At 53.4% G+C, this 16,026-nt stretch overlaps 1 protein-coding gene across 6 annotated transcripts; it reads right to left on the reverse strand.

Moving 5' to 3' along the window:
- Positions 1–4,760: 4,760 nt before the first annotated feature.
- Positions 4,761–15,510, reverse strand: MAPK13 (mitogen-activated protein kinase 13). 6 transcript variants are annotated; one of them, XM_023212639.3, is made up of 12 exons: positions 14,536–15,507; positions 13,818–13,947; positions 12,555–12,613; positions 9,030–9,138; positions 8,833–8,862; positions 8,352–8,399; positions 8,116–8,230; positions 7,932–8,003; positions 6,391–6,470; positions 6,056–6,134; positions 5,783–5,959; positions 4,761–5,590 (listed from the first exon to the last, which is right to left on the reverse strand). In XM_023212639.3, the coding sequence occupies exons 1-12, from the start codon at positions 14,652–14,654 to the stop codon at positions 5,241–5,243; spliced, it is 1,368 nt and encodes a 455-aa protein (XP_023068407.2). In that variant the 5' UTR covers positions 14,655–15,507; the 3' UTR covers positions 4,761–5,240. The 6 variants fall into 6 exon arrangements, 5 of the variants coding, with proteins under 5 accessions (XP_023068407.2, XP_023068408.2, XP_023068409.2 ...); XM_023212641.3 differs by having other exon boundaries at positions 4,764–5,529; positions 14,536–15,502; XM_023212643.3 differs by having other exon boundaries at positions 5,497–5,639; positions 14,536–15,508.
- Positions 15,511–16,026: the final 516 nt, after the last annotated feature.

Below are 16,026 nucleotides of genomic sequence, written 5' to 3' on the forward strand. Positions count from 1 at the left end.
CCATCCTTGGAAAAATTGTCTTCCATGAAACCAGTCCCTGGAGCCGAAAAGGTTGGGGACTGCTGCCCTAGCAAAATGCCCCAGTCACGTCCATTTCTACCTGGATGGTGAGGTTGGGCGGTCCAGAGGAGTGGGCCGTGATGAGTGTGTGGGCGTCCAAGTGCAGTGCTGGAAGTTTCCAACCTGGCTCCATGATCATAGAGAGTGGGGCTGGGGGGTTTGTTAGGAATTCACAGAGGATACCTAAAGCCTCATTTCAGTAGCTAGAACAGCCTCATTCCAATAGCTCATAACTGGGGTCCATGAACTACAGAATTCAGGGGTCTGTGCACTTGGATTGGAATAGAATACAACTTTATTTTCAGTCATTTCTATTTCCTGGGTTATGAACAAAGGGAGCAAAGTGCAGTTGTATCAGCAGCGCCAATAGAAACCACAGAGTTTTTCATATCCCTTTACAGTTTGCCACAGGTATCTTAAAATATTGTTTACACTCATCTCTACTTCAATTTACCATTGTTTAATAGGCCCACCCCTAGATCTTGTTATTCAATATGTTAATAAAGAAACCTATGCACATAGTACCATGTTACACATTTTAAAAATATTTTGACAACTGTATATAAATATAACTAGCTTACTTTGTAATCCTACATATTTTATGTGTACGAAAATATTATTCTGAAATTAGCCAGGCATAGTGGTGCATGCCTATAGTCCCAGCTACTTGGGAGGCTGAGGTGGGAGGATCACCTGAACCCAGGGAGGTCGAGGCTGCAGTGAGCCTTGATTGCACCACTGCATTCCAGCCTGGGCAATGAAGTGAGACCCCATCTCAAAAGAAAAGAAAAGAAAATATGATTTTGAGACGTGATCAAAGGCACAAAAAATGGCCAAAGGCCCCGACTGAGTGTCATCCACCCAGAGTGAGGGCCGCCGTCCACCTGAGCTGGGACCCTGCAGGAGGAACCAAAGCAGAAGAATCCCTGGCACCACCCTTGCTCTGGGATATACCCCTGGGTGCTCAATGAAGAAGTGAGAACAACTTGCTGCCATCTTCAGTTTGATGGAATGGCCTTAGGCCTCTGCTGCCCATTGTGAAATCACCGGCCTCTTACCTAAAAGCTCAGGAGGATTTAGGGAGAATGCAGATAGAGCACCTGAGTTCACTGTGTAATGAAGGAAGGGAAGCTTCCCAGCATTAGATCTTAGGGAATTGTTTCAACCAAATTTAAGGATGCAAAAGCCAAGTTGGGAGGAGAGGCAGAGAGATTCCTCCCTCCTCACCTGTGGCTGCAGCACTGCTTGGGGGCATGGAAAAACAGTTTTCCACACCCTAGCAGACAGCAAAAGCTATTTCAATGTGCAAGTGAAAGTTGAGCCATGCCCTCATCCAAACTAGCCTCCAGCCTCACGCAGGCAGCTCGGGGCACCTGTGCACACTGGGCTCGCCCTTACGGAGCTGTTCCTCCATCAGGCAGCTCTGGGCACCGGTGTATACTGGGCTTGCCCTTACGGGGGCTGTTCCTCCATTTCTGTGTCCCCTTGTGCTGCCCCTCACTGGGAGCAGCACCACCCCAATCCACGCCAGGCAAGCCCGGCCCTGGGACACCGCTGCTCTCTGTTCTCATGGATGACTCAGGCCCCAGCAAAAATACTCTTTGTTCCTCAAAGAAGGGAATGGAGGGCACACTTGCTGTTAGGAAATGTCCCCCACCTTGCAGTCTGGCTTCCTGATCTCTCTGTTAAGATCTTTTAAGCCACCCCATCAGCCACAGAACAAAGCCCATCCACCAAGAGTACCCGAGCCCAAATCTCCCCCCCCCCCACCATGCCAGCTCCTCTGCCCGCAGACAGCGGGAGAATGGACTTGTTTCCTATCACACAGGCCATGTGCTCACTGGGCAAGACCCAAACCCATGGAGCCCCCACCCCCTGCGCCCCCACCCCCTCCACCCCCCACCCCCTGCACCCCCACCCCCTCCACCCCCCACCTTGCGCTGCTGAGCACCTCCACCGCCTTTTGAAGAAACTTCACCGGTCTGAGAAAATTCTGTGGGAGGGGGCTGAGGTTTAATTCCAGAGTGGGGACAGCCTAGGGGGACACCAAGGGATGATGGGGATGGGTGCAGTCTGGGAGTCTGAGAGAATAGAGATTCTCAAAGGTACAGCCCAGGGCCACCCACTGCTGCTTCCTGCTGTGCTCTCTGCCACCTTCCATATGACATTGGCCTGGTCGGGGCAAAGACGTGACCGACAGGCCCCTGGGGACATCATTCAGTCATCATTCGTTCATTCACGCACAGATATTTGCTCACAGTGGGCAACGGGAAGGGGAGGCCAAACCGCACACTGTACATGCTGCCCACAGAGGGGCCTGCAGCCCGGGGGGTGATGGAGAACAGCTGCCTGGAAGGAGGCCTAAGGCAAAGCCTTGAAGGCCAAGGAGAATGGAGAGGAGAATGGAGGGCTTTCCACCCACGGGCACTAAAAGAAGGCCAAGCCTACTTGGGGAGAGGCAGTATCGGGACCTGTGCACTGGGCTGCACTGGGCAAAAAAGGCTATGAGTGTCATGCTGTTGGGAGAAAATGGGTCCTGTGGTTAAGTAAATTTGGGAAGTTCTGGATTAAATGAGTTGAACAGTTCTGTGTACTGCAGCACTTGTCAGGACTTTTAACCTGTGAATGATGCAGAATGAACCTTATGGTGGATCCCAGGACTGGTGTCCCACACTGACATAAGGACCAGGGGAGGCAGTGGGAGCTGATGAGATTCAAAACACAAGGGGTTTTGAATGCCAGGCCAAGAAGGCTGGACTTTTTCCTTGGGGCAGTGAGGATTCTCAGAAGGAGACTTAGAGGGATCTAGAAATAGGGAACCTGGGGCAGTTTAGTAACCAGTGAGGCCAGGGCTGTGGCAAGACTAGCCAGTCCCAGTCAAGGACTCCCCAACTCCTTGACAGCAGGGCCTTTCTGTGGGAGAGAAAACAGAGACCATGGACACAGTCAGCAGTAAGGGTCTCAGAGAGACCGGCGAGAAGACGGAAGGCTGGGCAACCCTGAATCCAAGCTGGGCGCAGTGGTCAAGCCTACTTGGGTTCCAATCCTGACTCCACCACTTCCCAGCTGTGGGTATCTGACCCAATGTCTCTGTGGCCTCAGGGTATTTGTTTTTTGTGTTTTGAGATGGAGTCTCACTCTTGTTACCCAGGCTGGAGTGCAGTGGTGCAATCTCAGCTCACTGCAACCTCTACCTCCCAGGTTCAAGCAATTCTGCCTCAGCCTCCCGAGTAGCTGGGATTACAGGCGTGCACCAACACACCCAGCTAATTTTTGTATTTTTAGTAGAGATGGGGTTTCACCATGTTGGCCAGGCTGGTCTTGAACTCATGACCTCAAGTGATCCACCAGCCTCAGGATCCCAAAGTGCTGGGAGTACAGGCGTGAGCTACTGCAGCTGGCCCTGTTGTTTATTTTTTAGAGCAGTTTTAGGTTGGCAGAAAATACAGAGGTTCCCATGTACTTCCTCCCCTTCTCTCTCCCCAGTTTTCCTGATAACATCTTGCATTAGTGTGGCACAATTGTTACAATTTATGAACCAATACTGGCACATTATTAACTGAAGTCCATAGTTTACTTGAGGGTTCACTCTGTGTTATCCAGTCCTACAGATTGTAACAAATGCACAATATGTATCCACCATTACAGTATCATACAGAAGAGTTTCAAGGCCTTAAAAATGCTGTCTGGGCCTGCAGGGTGGCTCATGCCTATAATCCCAGCACTCTGGGAGGCCAAAATGGGAGAATCACTTGAATCCAGAAGTTCAAGACCAGCCTGGGCAACATAGAGAAACCCTGCCTATATAAAAAAGAAAAAAATGTTTTAATTAGCCACCTGTAGTCCTGGTGCACCTGGGTGGCATATACCTGTAGTCCCAGCTATTTAGGAGGCTGAGGTGGGAGGATGGCTTGAGTCCAAGAGGTTGAGGTTGCAATAAGCTGTAATTGTGCCACTGCACTCCAGCCTGGGTGACAGAGCCAGACCCTGTCTCAAACAAGCAAACAAACAAAAAGCTGTCTGAGCCTCAGCTTTAACACCTGTAAGATGAGTGTGAAGCTCCATCTGAAGCCCCCCCGTCTTCTACTGTAGGTTGATTTAGGCCTCCCAACAAATCAAATATGACTGAAATCCACTAAATGTCTGATGTCCATCAGAATCACTAGGCTTGGGTCAGGGCGAGAGGTCCTCATTCAAATGTACATTCTAAGGTCTCAACTCCAGACCTGCTGTCACAAGCCCTGGGATGGGGCCCAGGAATCTGCATTTTATCAATTCCCCTGGTGCACAAGGAAATTTGAGACCCACTGTGCCCCTGATAGCTTGTGCACATGGAAAGTCGTTTCTCACATAAAAACAGAGAGGTTCTAGCCACTGTCAGGTCAAAGCTCTGGAGAGCTGTGCCATCTCCCAAAGGGAGCAGAACGGTTTGCCATCAAGCCAGGCAAGAGCCCATTTCTGCCTGTGCAGCTCGCAGTCTCCAAGCCTGCTGTTGTTTCATATCTTGATTGCTTATCACTCACCCAAAATAACCTGAATGCAATAGCACCAGCTGCAGCTCTCTCCGCAACTCCCTTAATTTAGCAGCCAAACACATTTGGTTTCTTCACAGAGCACAAGGCCTCAGCACAGGGCCCAGGAAGGGGCCCCTCCCTCCCAGCTATCTGTAGTGAGTTGAATCATTTCCCCCTGGAATTCGTGTCCACCTGGAACCTAAGAATATGACTTTATTTGGAAATAGAGTATTTGCAGGTGTAATTAATAAGGATCAAGATAAGATCATACAGGATTAGGGTGGGCCCTAAATCCAATGACTGTTGTTAAAAGAGGAGAGAACAGAAGAGACAGAGACTGGAGTGATGCAGCAATAAGCCGGGGAATGCCACGGACTGCCCACTGCCACCACAAGCAAAAAGAGCCAAGGAAGGATTCTCACCCAGAGCCTTCAAAGGGACCACAGCCCTGCCAACACCTCCATCCCAGATTTCCAGCCTCCAGAACTGTGAGGGAATCAAGTTCTGCTGTTTCAAGCTACCCAATGTGTGGTAATTCGTTAGAGCATCGTAGGAAACCAATGCAGCATCACTGCCATAGGCCCCGGCCTGGCTCAGCGCCCGCTCAGCCCCACTCCAGTGGGAGGGAAGGGTCCCCACCCACAGGCGGTTCTCCAGATGGGCAGTTTAACGTGGCCCGTTAGGATCAGAGCTAGCTTCTCCCAGCCAACATCTTTGAATTCTGCATCTGCTAGGCCCATTTCCCACATAAGGAGAAGGACCCTTCTGTCTTCTGCTTGAAAGGCTGTATTCCAAGAAGGGCTGAGTTTGGTAGTGACAAATAAATACTGGTCCTTGGGCAGTGTCTGGCCAGCGGTGCCATGTGAGATGAGTCCCTACAGCTTCATGCCACTCCGGCGCCGCGAGTCCTTCCGGGCAATGGGGCTGAAGTTCACAATCTCCTTGTAGATGCGCTCTGAGAAAGGCAGCATGGTTTAAGGTGGGTAAAGAGGTGCTGAGACGAGAAAGTCCATTCCCTTCAGAGACAGCGTGGAGAGCGAAGTCAGCTCAAGGAGAAAGAAGCACCTAGGAGACAATGCCCACCAAGAAGGAGGGGGCAGGAGCCTTAGGTGGCAGGTAGGGCTGGCAGAGGCCAGGCACAAAGATGGAGGAAGCAAGGAAGAGAGGCTGCAGGTGGAGGCGAGGAAGCCCGAGGCCCCAGCTCTTACGCTTCCATTCATCCACTGTGAGTTTCTCGTGTTCTAAGGAATCATCAAATGGCTGTTGGGCCTCCGTCTCTTCCTCAGGGTCCCGGAAGGGTTCAAAGAAGGGATGGGTGAGGGCCTGCGCGGCTGTCAGGCGCTTGTCCACATCTAGCTCCAGCATCTTCTCCAGCAGGTCCACGGCTGCAGGGGCAGAGCCATAAGCCTCACACCGGGGCGGAAGAGCCCGCCCTTGGGGATGCGCTGAGAGGCCCCTGGGGAGCGGGCTATGAGACTCACCCTGGGGGCTGGCCCGCGGGAAGAGCTGAGTGAAATCCTTCTTGGGGGTCTGTGGCAGGGACTGGATGTAGGATTTGGCCTGGAAGACAGAAAAGCATCAAACCCCTTAGGGCTCTGGCCTCAGCATGTAGAGCAGGGATTTCAGAAAAGCCTCAGAGCAGGGCTGAAGGCTCAGGTCAGGGTCCACGGTGAGATGAAGACAAGAGCGCTTGCCAGGGTAGGAGGATGCTGTGGGAAGGTGCAGGTGAGCCTTCTTCCACAAAGGCCTCCAGCCCACTGGGCCCACGTCAGTCAAGCACACTCCCAGGCCAGGCTAGGTCCCATTTACCACCCACCGCTTTGTCGTTCAGCTTCTGCACAAACTCCGTGCCTGGTACCCCGGTCACTTTCAGGATCTGGGTCAGCTGGTCCAGGTCTTGGTGGCAGGTTAAGGTTTAGCCTTGTTCTCCTGGCGGGTCTGAACTGCCCTTCCCACAACCCCACCATCACTTCACCTGGGCACCATGGCAACTGATAGTCCAGGCTCCAGCCCTGCCTACCCACCTCCCGCTCAGGAGGAGGCTCATTCTTCAGGGCTCAGGGCTCTGGAGAGCTTTCCAACATGCCAGGCTGAGGGGGTTCCCTACCGGACAAATACATGGGGACTTCTCAGCCTTCATCCCAGTCACTCTTTTCTGTTTCCTCGTCTTCTCACCAAAGGCCTGTCCTGCACACACAGTCACTCAGTTAATGTGTGCGGTGCCAAAATGTATTTTCCACATGGTGGTAGAATTATAGGTCACCCATTTTTCATCATTTTGCTTATCTATCTATCTATCTATTTTTTTTTTTGAGACAGGGTCTCACTCTGTCACCCAGGCTGGAGTGCAGTGGCATAATCTGGGCTCACTGCAACCTCCACCTCCTGGATTCAAGCAGTTCTCTTGCCTCAGCCTCCCGAGTAGCTGGGATTACAGGTGTGCACAACCACACCCAGCTAATTTTTGTATTTTTTGATAGTGATGGGGTTTGACCATGTTGGCCAGGCTGGTCTTGAACTCCTAACCTCAGGTGATCTGCCCGCCTTGGCCTCCCAAAGTGCTGAGATTACAGGCATGAGCTGCCACACCCACCTGACATTTTGGGTTTTTTTTTTTTTTTTTGAGTTAAGGTCTCCCTCTGTCACCCAGGCTGGAGTGCAGTAGCACAATCACAGTTCACTGCAGCCTCAACCTCCCAGGCTCAACCAACCCTCCCACCTCAGCCTCTCAAGTAGCTGGGACTACAGGTGCATGCCACCATGTCTGGCTAATTTTTTTTTTTGAGACAGTCTTGCTCTGTCACCCAGGCTGGAGTGTAGTGGCACGATCTCGGCTCACTGCAAGCTCCGCTTCCTGGGTTCACGCCATTCTCCTGCCTCAGCCTCTGGAGTAGCTGGGACCACAGGCACCTGCCACCACATCTGGCTAATTTTTTGTATTTTTAGTAGAGATGGGGTTTCACCGTGTTAGCCTGGATGGTCTCGATCTCCTGACCTGGTAATCTGCCCACCTCAGCCTCCCAGAGTGCTGAGATTACAGGCGTGAGCCACCGCACCCGGCCCATGTCTGGCTAATTTAAAAAAATTTTTTAGAGATGGGGTCTCACTATATTGCCACCTCTGGTCTCAAACACCTGGGCTCAAACGATCCTCCCACCTCGGCCTCCCAAAGTGCTGGGATTACAGGCGTGAACCACCGCATCCAGCCTTATCTGCGTTTACAAATTATTTTACAAATTATTTTATAGGGAGTATATATCACTCTCACATTAAGAAAAAAAAGACAGTTGTTTAAATAAAGTGTCTGTTGAAGGAAGGAATCCCTAGATGGAATTTGGCTTTTCCAGCAAAGGATACAATCTTTCCCCTTGAACAGAGTTTTCCCTGTCAGCATCTCTGCCATGATACAGCCCACAGACCAGATGTCCACTGCAGAGGGAGGGGAAGTGTCACCTGGACTGTCTGACTGGGGCCCGGCAGTCAATCAGCACCGAGTGACCAGATGGCCCCAGGACTGCCCTCTCAGGCGCTGACCACTGACCTGTCTGGTTGTAGTGCATCCAGCTGAGGATCACCTCGGGGGCCCGGTACCAGCGGGTCACCACATAGCCAGTCATCTCGGCATCTGCATGCCGCGCCAGCCCAAAATCCAGGATCTATGGCTCGGGATAAATGGAAAAGGAACTTGCTGAGAGGAGGCGGCTCTGGGAGCGGCTTCCAGGGGCTTCCCTGGGGAGGGCCCATCCCGCCTCTGGGCTGAGCCTGCAGCCCACTCACCTTCAGTTCACAGTCCTCATTCACCGCTAGGTTGCCTGGCTTCAGGTCCTGGGGAGAGGACAGGGAGTGCATGCTAGGCTGAGGCAGAGATGGAGCTTGTCCTAGCTACCACCACCCAGGGGTGTGACCTCAGCCAGGCCCCTTCCCCTTCTGGGCCTCAGTTTCCTCATGTGTAAAATGGGGGTTGGACTAGGTGTTCTCTCGGGGCCCATCCAGCTCTAAAATATTCCTGATTCTTGAAGCCTGAAACACTCAGCTCAGGGCTCACTTTGTCTGCAGCAATTCCCCACGAAGTCCCCTGGGACACAGCGACTCTTTGGAGCAGGCCTTCCTGGGCCGTGGCTGGGTCTGAAAACTCCATATTCTGGGCTCCTGGGAAGCGTCCTCTCCCTCTACCTTTCCCACTCCTTGATTACCAAAGAACCCCACACCCAGGGATGGGACAGGGGCCTCCGAGGACCACAGCAGAGAAAGCACTCACCCTGTGCACGACCCCAGCTGAGTGGATGTGCTGTGTGGGGGAGAAGGGTGAGTCCACGGCCCAGCCTCCACACCAGGCGCTTCAGGCTGGCTCAGAAACCTCCTCCGACCTGTAACAGTGTGCTCCCTCCAGCCGCCCCCAGACCTCAGGTTCCACAGCAAGGCATCCCTTCGGCCGGCCTCCAACTCCCCACCCACCTTAAGACCTTTGAGCATCTGATACACCAGGTACTGGATCTTCTCCTCACTGAACTCCATCCCCATGATCTTCTGCAAATCCGTCTGCATGAAGGGCATCACCAGGTAGCTGGAAGGCATGAGGGCTTCTTGGAACAGTGCTGGGTCCCACCCAGCCCCAGGTCTGTGCTCAGAGGAGGGGCCTCAGGGCAGAGCAGGGGTCATAGAGACACCCTCCAGTGTGCAAAAACCAACCCCACCTCAGCCAGCCAGATCACCACACAGGCCTCTGGGCTCCTGGCTCCCAGCCTTCCTGTGGCAGGCTGCCCAACTGGCAGAGCTCAGAGTAAGCGCTGCAGTTGGAGCGTGCTCAGGAAAGCCACATGGAACTGTGTTCCCGCTCTTCAAAGGTACTCTCTCCTTGCCCTCCTCCACACCCCAGGGAAAGCCACAGCTAGGAGTTAGAAACATCTGCCAGTATTTCCTTTGGCTTCTGTCCAAATATTTTGTCCCTCAGAGGGTCATGCCCAGCTGAGATGGCTCCACAAACAAATAATATGTCCACCTTTCCAAGAAGAAAACAATACAACAGTTTCCAGGAGGGTGGAAGGGGGAGATGGGGAGGCTACTGCAGCCTCTTAGGGAATTGCACAACAGGATAAGGCCAGCAAAATGTAACTGTTGCAGCAACAGCAAAGTCCAGGACAAAGACAAAAAATAATAATAATTATAAAATAGGCCAGGGGGCATAGCTCATACCTCCAATCCCAGTGCTTTGGGAGACAGAGGCTGGACGATCGCTTGAGGAGAAGAGTTTGAGACCAGCCTAAGCAACATAGGGACCCCATCTTTTCTTTCTTTCCCTTCCTCCCTTCCTTCCTTCTTCCCTCCCTCCCTCCCTCCCTCTCTCTTTCTTTCTGATGGAGTCTCGCTCTGTCGCCCAGGCTAGAGTGCAGTGGTACAATCTCAGCTCACTGCAACCTCCGCCTCCCAGGTTCAAGCGATTCTCCTGCCTCAGCTTCCCTGAGTAGCTACAACTACAGGTGCGTGCCAGAATGCCCAGCTAATTTTTGTATTCTTAGTAGAGACGAGGTTTTGTCATGTTGGCCAGGCTGGTCTCGAACTCCTGACCTCAGGTGATCTGCCTGCCTTGGCTTCCCAAAGTGCTGGGATTACAGGCGTGAGCCACTGCACCTGGCCTGGACTCCATCTTTCAGGGAAAAAAAAAAAAAAGCCAGGTGTGGTGGCATGCACCTTTAGTCTCAGCTACTCAAGAGGCTGAGGTGGGAGGATCACTTGAGGCCAGGATTTTGAGATCAGATCAGGATGAGTAACATAGTGAGACACCATCTCTATAAAAATTTAAAAACAAAACAAAAAGCTGGACATGGTGGCATGCATCTGTAGTCCCACCTACTTGGGGGTCTGAGGCGGGAGGATGGCTTGAGCCTATGGGTTGGAGGCTGCAGTGAACTGTGTTTGTGCTACTGCACTCCAGTCTGGGCAAGACAGCCCTATCTCTAGAATATAATTTAAAAATTTTTTAAAATAAATATTACCTTAAAAATTATAAAATATATATATATTTTTGAAAGGACATGCTGGAGGCATCTCCAGGAGACTCTGGATTTTGGCAGCCCTCTCCTGCCTGACCACACACCTCCCTTGGGGCCCTCTCCATGCCCAGTCCCCTCCTGTCTTTCCCCTCCACTCGGGCACTGGTTTTTTCATCTTGGCGACAAACTTCCTGAAGCCTCTCTGTGCTAGAACCACATTCCCTTGACTTTGCTCCTTCAACTGACCACCCCTTCTCCCTCTCTCAGCACCAAACTTCTAGAAAGGGCGGTCCACATTCCTGGATTCCACTGCCTTAACTCCCAGTCTTGAGATAACCTGGTTTCTGCTTCCCTCCTACTGCCAGACCGCTCAGCTCAAGATCACCAGTGAACACCCGACAAACACACCATGACTCCCTTTTCTTCTGACCTAACTTTTCACCAAGTCTGAAACTCCCGGCCAGGCGCGGTGCCTCACGCCTGTAATCCCAGCACTTTGGGAGGCCGAGGCGGGAGGATCAGGAGGTCAGGAGATCGAGACCATCCTGGCTAACACGGTGAAACTCCATCTCTACTAAAAATACAAAGAATTAGCCGGGCGTGGTGGCGGGCGCCTGTAGTCCCAGCTACTCGTAGTCCCAGCTACTTGGGAGGCTGAGGCAGGAGAATGGCATGAACCTGGGAGGCAGAGCTTGCAGTGAGCCGAGATCGCGCCACTGCACTCCAGCCTGGGTGACAGAGCCCTAGACTCCGTCTCAAAAAAAAAAAAAGAAAGAAAGAAACTCCCTCTCAATTCTTTGCTGACTCTCCTCTGCCTCCCATCAGGCCCTCTCAGCTTCTTCCATCTGCTCATCCTCTCGGATCTTCTCTTTCATGCTGATATCTGAATCAATACTGTCTTACTGCATTCTATAACTACCTGTTCCCAGGTGTCAGCTATAATCCATTGGTGATTATTCCAGCACAAATCCCCATCCCTAGCCCAGACTTTCCTCTGCTGAGGTTCATATTTATTTGCAACTGTGATTAAACATTGGAATGTTCACAGTCTCTTTAAAAGTAAAGTGTCCAAAATGGAGTTCATTATCTTTCCGCCAAGATCTGCTCTTCCTCCACCTTGTATTCCAAGCAGGAACCTGCACCTGCACGTCCCCCCACCTCTGCCACCTCACTTAGCCATTGCACCCCAACAGACGGAACATTGTGTTGACCCTGCCTCCCAAATGGGGCCTCAAGTCTGCTCTTGGCATCCCATCACCTCTACTTTAGATCGCTAACACTGGCCTTCAGGCTCTCCCCTCTGCCCCAGAGCTGCTTCCTACTCCTTTCTTGGTGCTGCCAGAGTGCATCCCCCAAATCCCATCTGAACATATCACCTCCCTGCTCAAATCCCCAGGTCTTGAGGCTGCCTGTAGGATCAATCCAGATTCAGCTTGACCAAGCCAGCTGCTGGCCTCCACGCACCACACTGACTTCTCCATCTTGTCCAAATAGTCCAGTCTCATTCAGACACTGCACAGGCAAAGCTATGCATTTTGCAACTATATGTTCTGGTTCTCTGCTATTCTGTGAAACACCCCCATCAGCCAGAGACAGCCAAGGCTTCTTAATCCTTGCTTCATGCTAGCAAGAGTTCCAAGGTCCAGACTCACATCTGTGTCCCCAGGAAAGGTGAGTTGGTGCTAACCCTGTGAGGACTGGCAGATGTGTCTTCATGGTGTTAAAGCTGGGTAAAAAGCAAAGCAGCTGTGCAGACCTCCCCCTGCCAGGCAAGCACCCCACAAAGTCCTTCCTGCCTCTTCCTGCCTGCCTTTGGCTACAAGCATCTTTCCAGAGAGAATCACACTTGACAGGCAAAGGCATAGGACTGCCAGGGAAGGAGTTTCTCCCCGCCACACCCAGAATAGAAACCCTGGACCCTCCCCCACCCTGCTCCCCAGCAGTATATAAGGCCTGCAAATGCCCCAGAACCCAGTGCAGCCCAACTCACAAGTCATGGAAGTTGCGCAGGGAGGAGGCTGGGGTGAAGACATCCAGGAGCCCAATGACCTGGGGAAAAAGTCACCTGTGTGGGCTAGACAGATATTACCTTCTCCTCCCACCTCCTCCTGGGCCCTGGCCATGCACAGGGCCATCCACGCTTTCCTAATACACCACCTGCAGCAGGAGGCATGTCTCCAACCTTCTTGGAAGCAGTAAAAAGGGCAGAAGGCTAGAGGAATCCCCTGGATTTGGAGGGAGTTTGCAATAAATCATGACAGAGAGTCAGGCTGAGGAGAAGGGAAGGTGGGGAGAAGAATGAGGTGTGCTCATTACTTTCAAGTCTGGTGTTCAGGGCAAGCAATGCAAACCCACTCTCAACTCACCTAGGCAGCAGGAAAGCATAAGGGGAGGGTGGAAGGGAAAAAGGAGGGAACAGGGAAGGAGCTTTCCAGCCAGCAAATGCCCTGCCCCGACCTTGGGTCTCCAGCCACATCCATCCTTGCCTGCCACAGGGCTGACTCAGAGCCAAGGGCAAGACCACCCTGGCTGGAGGAATAGGGGAGGGGTTTGCTGGAGAAGGATGGGCTTAAAATGTACATAACATTTTGAAATGTCTGCCCTCCAATCTAGGTATCCTGCAGCAAAGCCTGCCTGCCAGGCCCTGAGCTGGGCCCCTGGTTTTCCTGGCTGCTTCTATCAGACAAGCCAATCTGATGGTCATGTGCTTAGACCCTGAGCCTCGCTGCCCAGATTGAAACCCCAGCTCTGCTACTGACTAACCATCTAACCTGTGAGACTTGCTGTGCTTTAGTTTCCCTGTCTGTGACACGGGGCAATAGTACTCATATATCATGAGGACTAGACAAGTTAGTGTATGCAGAGCTCTTAGAACACAGGAAGTGATCGATATGTGTATATTGTTATCAGGGTCACGTGGACACAACACTAACTAGGATTCTAGTCCCAGCTAGCCACAAGTTCTCAGACATGGAGCCAATTACAAAGTTCCCCTGTGCCAATTTCCTCTGTAGGATGAGACAGTCTGTACCTCACAAAGTGTGTTCTGCCAAAAATACCCTTTGACCCCTTCCTGGAAAGTGGGCAGGGCAGGTCCCAGCACCCCCTCCTTTCAACAGTGAGGTGAGAGGCACCATTAGGGGAGCAGGGAGGAGACTGTCCCGAGCTCTCCACACCGGGAGGCCCTGCCTGCGCCTGCCCCTGACTCCCCAGGGCAGCCCCCGCCCCATTCCCCGGGGCAGCCACCGCCTACATTCTCATGCTGCATGTGCTTCAGCAGCAGCAGCTCCCGGTAGGCGCGCTTGGCGAAGATCTCGGACTGAAAGGGCCGGCTCAGCTTCTTGATGGCCACCTTCTCCCCTGACCGCTTGTCGATGGCCGAGCTGTCGGGCACAGGCAGGTCAGCAGGCGAGGCTCTCCTCGTGGGCCGTATCTCCCAGATCGCCCTGACCCCTCCCACTGGGCAGCTGGCTGAGAGGGGACGATGCCCACCACCTAGAATATGGGGGAGCCGCGGGACGCAGGGCAGGGAATGGGAAGTCAGGCAGGAGCTGAGAGAGGGGCACAGCGCCAGGGGCAGCAATCGTCTCATTGCGACGGGATCCACGTCAGGGAAGGAGTCTCACTCTCTCTGCGACTTGGCGAGCCACCTCCCCCTCTTGGGGCCTCGGTGTACTCGTCTGTAACAGTGAGGATCTGCCCGATGAACTCCCGGATCTTGCAAGGGCACAGTCCTGGAGAACCAGGCCCAGTCCCAACTCGACCCACAAAGACCTCACTCAGCCACCCGGTGAGAAAAGGGAGATGGCGGCTGAGTGGCCCCGGGGAGGCCGCTGCGCCTTGAGGTCAGCCGTCAAGGTGGCGCTGGCGAGGGGCCAGCCCACGGCGGGCTGGGAGGAAAGGGGAGCGCACGGCGCCCGCCCCACCACCCCCCGCGACCCCTCTGCCCCCCAGCGGCCCGGGGGTCTCACCACACGGCGCCATAAGCCCCGCTGCCGACGTGCGTCGGGGACACGTAGGTCTTGGGTAGCTCCCAGGCGGTCTTGTTGATGTCCTGCTTGTAGAATCCCTTTTTCCGGATGAGGCTCATCCCGGGCACCCGATCTCGGCGGCCCCGGCGTGGCGGCTGCGTTCGCGGCCCAACGGGCTCCCAGCACCCCGGCCCCCGCTGCGCCCGCCCCGCGCCGCCCGCTCCTCCCCCGCGCGAGGGCGGGGGCCCCGGGCCGCGACGCTCCCACCTGCCGGCTCGCCCAGGTGCGCCGGGGCCGCCACGCCCGGGCCTGCCCAGCCCTGCGCTCCCGCGCTTCCGCCCGGCCCGACGGAACCCCCGCTGCAGGTGCGGCCCAGGCACAGGGTCGGGGCTGCCCTGCGGGACCCAGGTGCCTCCCGACCGAGCGCGGGCCAGCGGCGGCGCTGGTGGGTACAAGCAGGAGGCAGGAGCCGGGAGGCAGCGCTTCCCAGCTCCCTCCAGCCCTGGTCTCCGTAGGAAGAGCTCCTCGTGACTGTGAAGACACAGGAAAGCAAAACAAAACCCCACAACCTCTTAATTATGGAAAATGTCAAACATGCAGGAAAGAAGTGAACAGAGTAAGCCAGCGCTTCTCACACTCGAGTGTGCTCAGGAATCCCCTGGGCATTTTATTTGATTAAAATACGGATCCTGACTCAGTAGGTCTGGGATGGAGCCGAGAGTCTGCATTTCTAGCCAGCTCCCAGATCTGAGGCTTCTGGACCACATCTGATAGGAGGTTCAACGAACCCCCGTGACCCCGATTCCTCAGCAACCGCAAGTCATAATCAATTTTATTTCATCTACATTCCTCTCCCACCATCGTTTTGAAGCAAAACCCAGGCGTCATATCATTTTATTCATAAATATTTTTGTATCTCTAAAAGGTAAGGATTTTAAAAACTACATATACACAATACTTTATTTTTTTGAGACGGAGTCTGGGTCTATCGGAGTGCAGTGGCCTGATCTTGGCTCACTGCAACCTCCGCCTCCCAGGTTCAAGGAATTATCTGCCTCAGCCTCCCGAGTAGCTAGGATTACAGGTGCCTGCCACCACGCCCGGCTCGTTTTTGTATTTTTAGTAGAGACGGGGGTTTCACCATCTTGGCCAGGCTGGTCTTGAACTCCTGACCTCGTGATCCACTCGCCTCGGCCTCCAAAAGTGCTGGGATTACAGGTGTGAGGCACCGCGCCTGGCCCACAATACATTCTTAAACCTAAAATTAACAGCACTAATTCTATAATACCAAATATGCATGCAGGTTCAAATGTGCAGAATTTTTGTTTGTTTGTTTGTTTTTGAGATGAAATCTCACTCTATCACCCAGATTGGAGTGTAGTGGTGCCATCTCAGCTCACTGCAACCTCCACCTCTTGGGTTCAAGCAATTCTCTTGCCTCAGCCTCCTGAGTAGCTGGGACTACAGGTGCGCACCACCACTCATGGCTAA

The sequence above is a fragment of the Piliocolobus tephrosceles genome, chromosome 5, assembly GCF_002776525.5.
Source record: "Piliocolobus tephrosceles isolate RC106 chromosome 5, ASM277652v3, whole genome shotgun sequence".
Taxonomy (NCBI): domain Eukaryota; kingdom Metazoa; phylum Chordata; class Mammalia; order Primates; family Cercopithecidae; genus Piliocolobus; species Piliocolobus tephrosceles.

Coding starts and splice junctions, on each gene's coding strand:
- MAPK13 (XM_023212639.3), bottom strand. CDS start 14,654: ATGAGCCTCATCCGGAAAAAGGGATTCTACAAGCAGGACATCAACAAG. Junction 12,614..13,817: donor AGCACATGCAGCATGAGAAT/GTAGGCGGTGGC, acceptor CTTTTTCCCCAG/GTCATTGGGCTCCTGGATGT. Junction 8,231..8,351: donor ATGAGGACTGTGAACTGAAG/GTGAGTGGGCTG, acceptor CCCGAGCCATAG/ATCCTGGATTTTGGGCTGGC.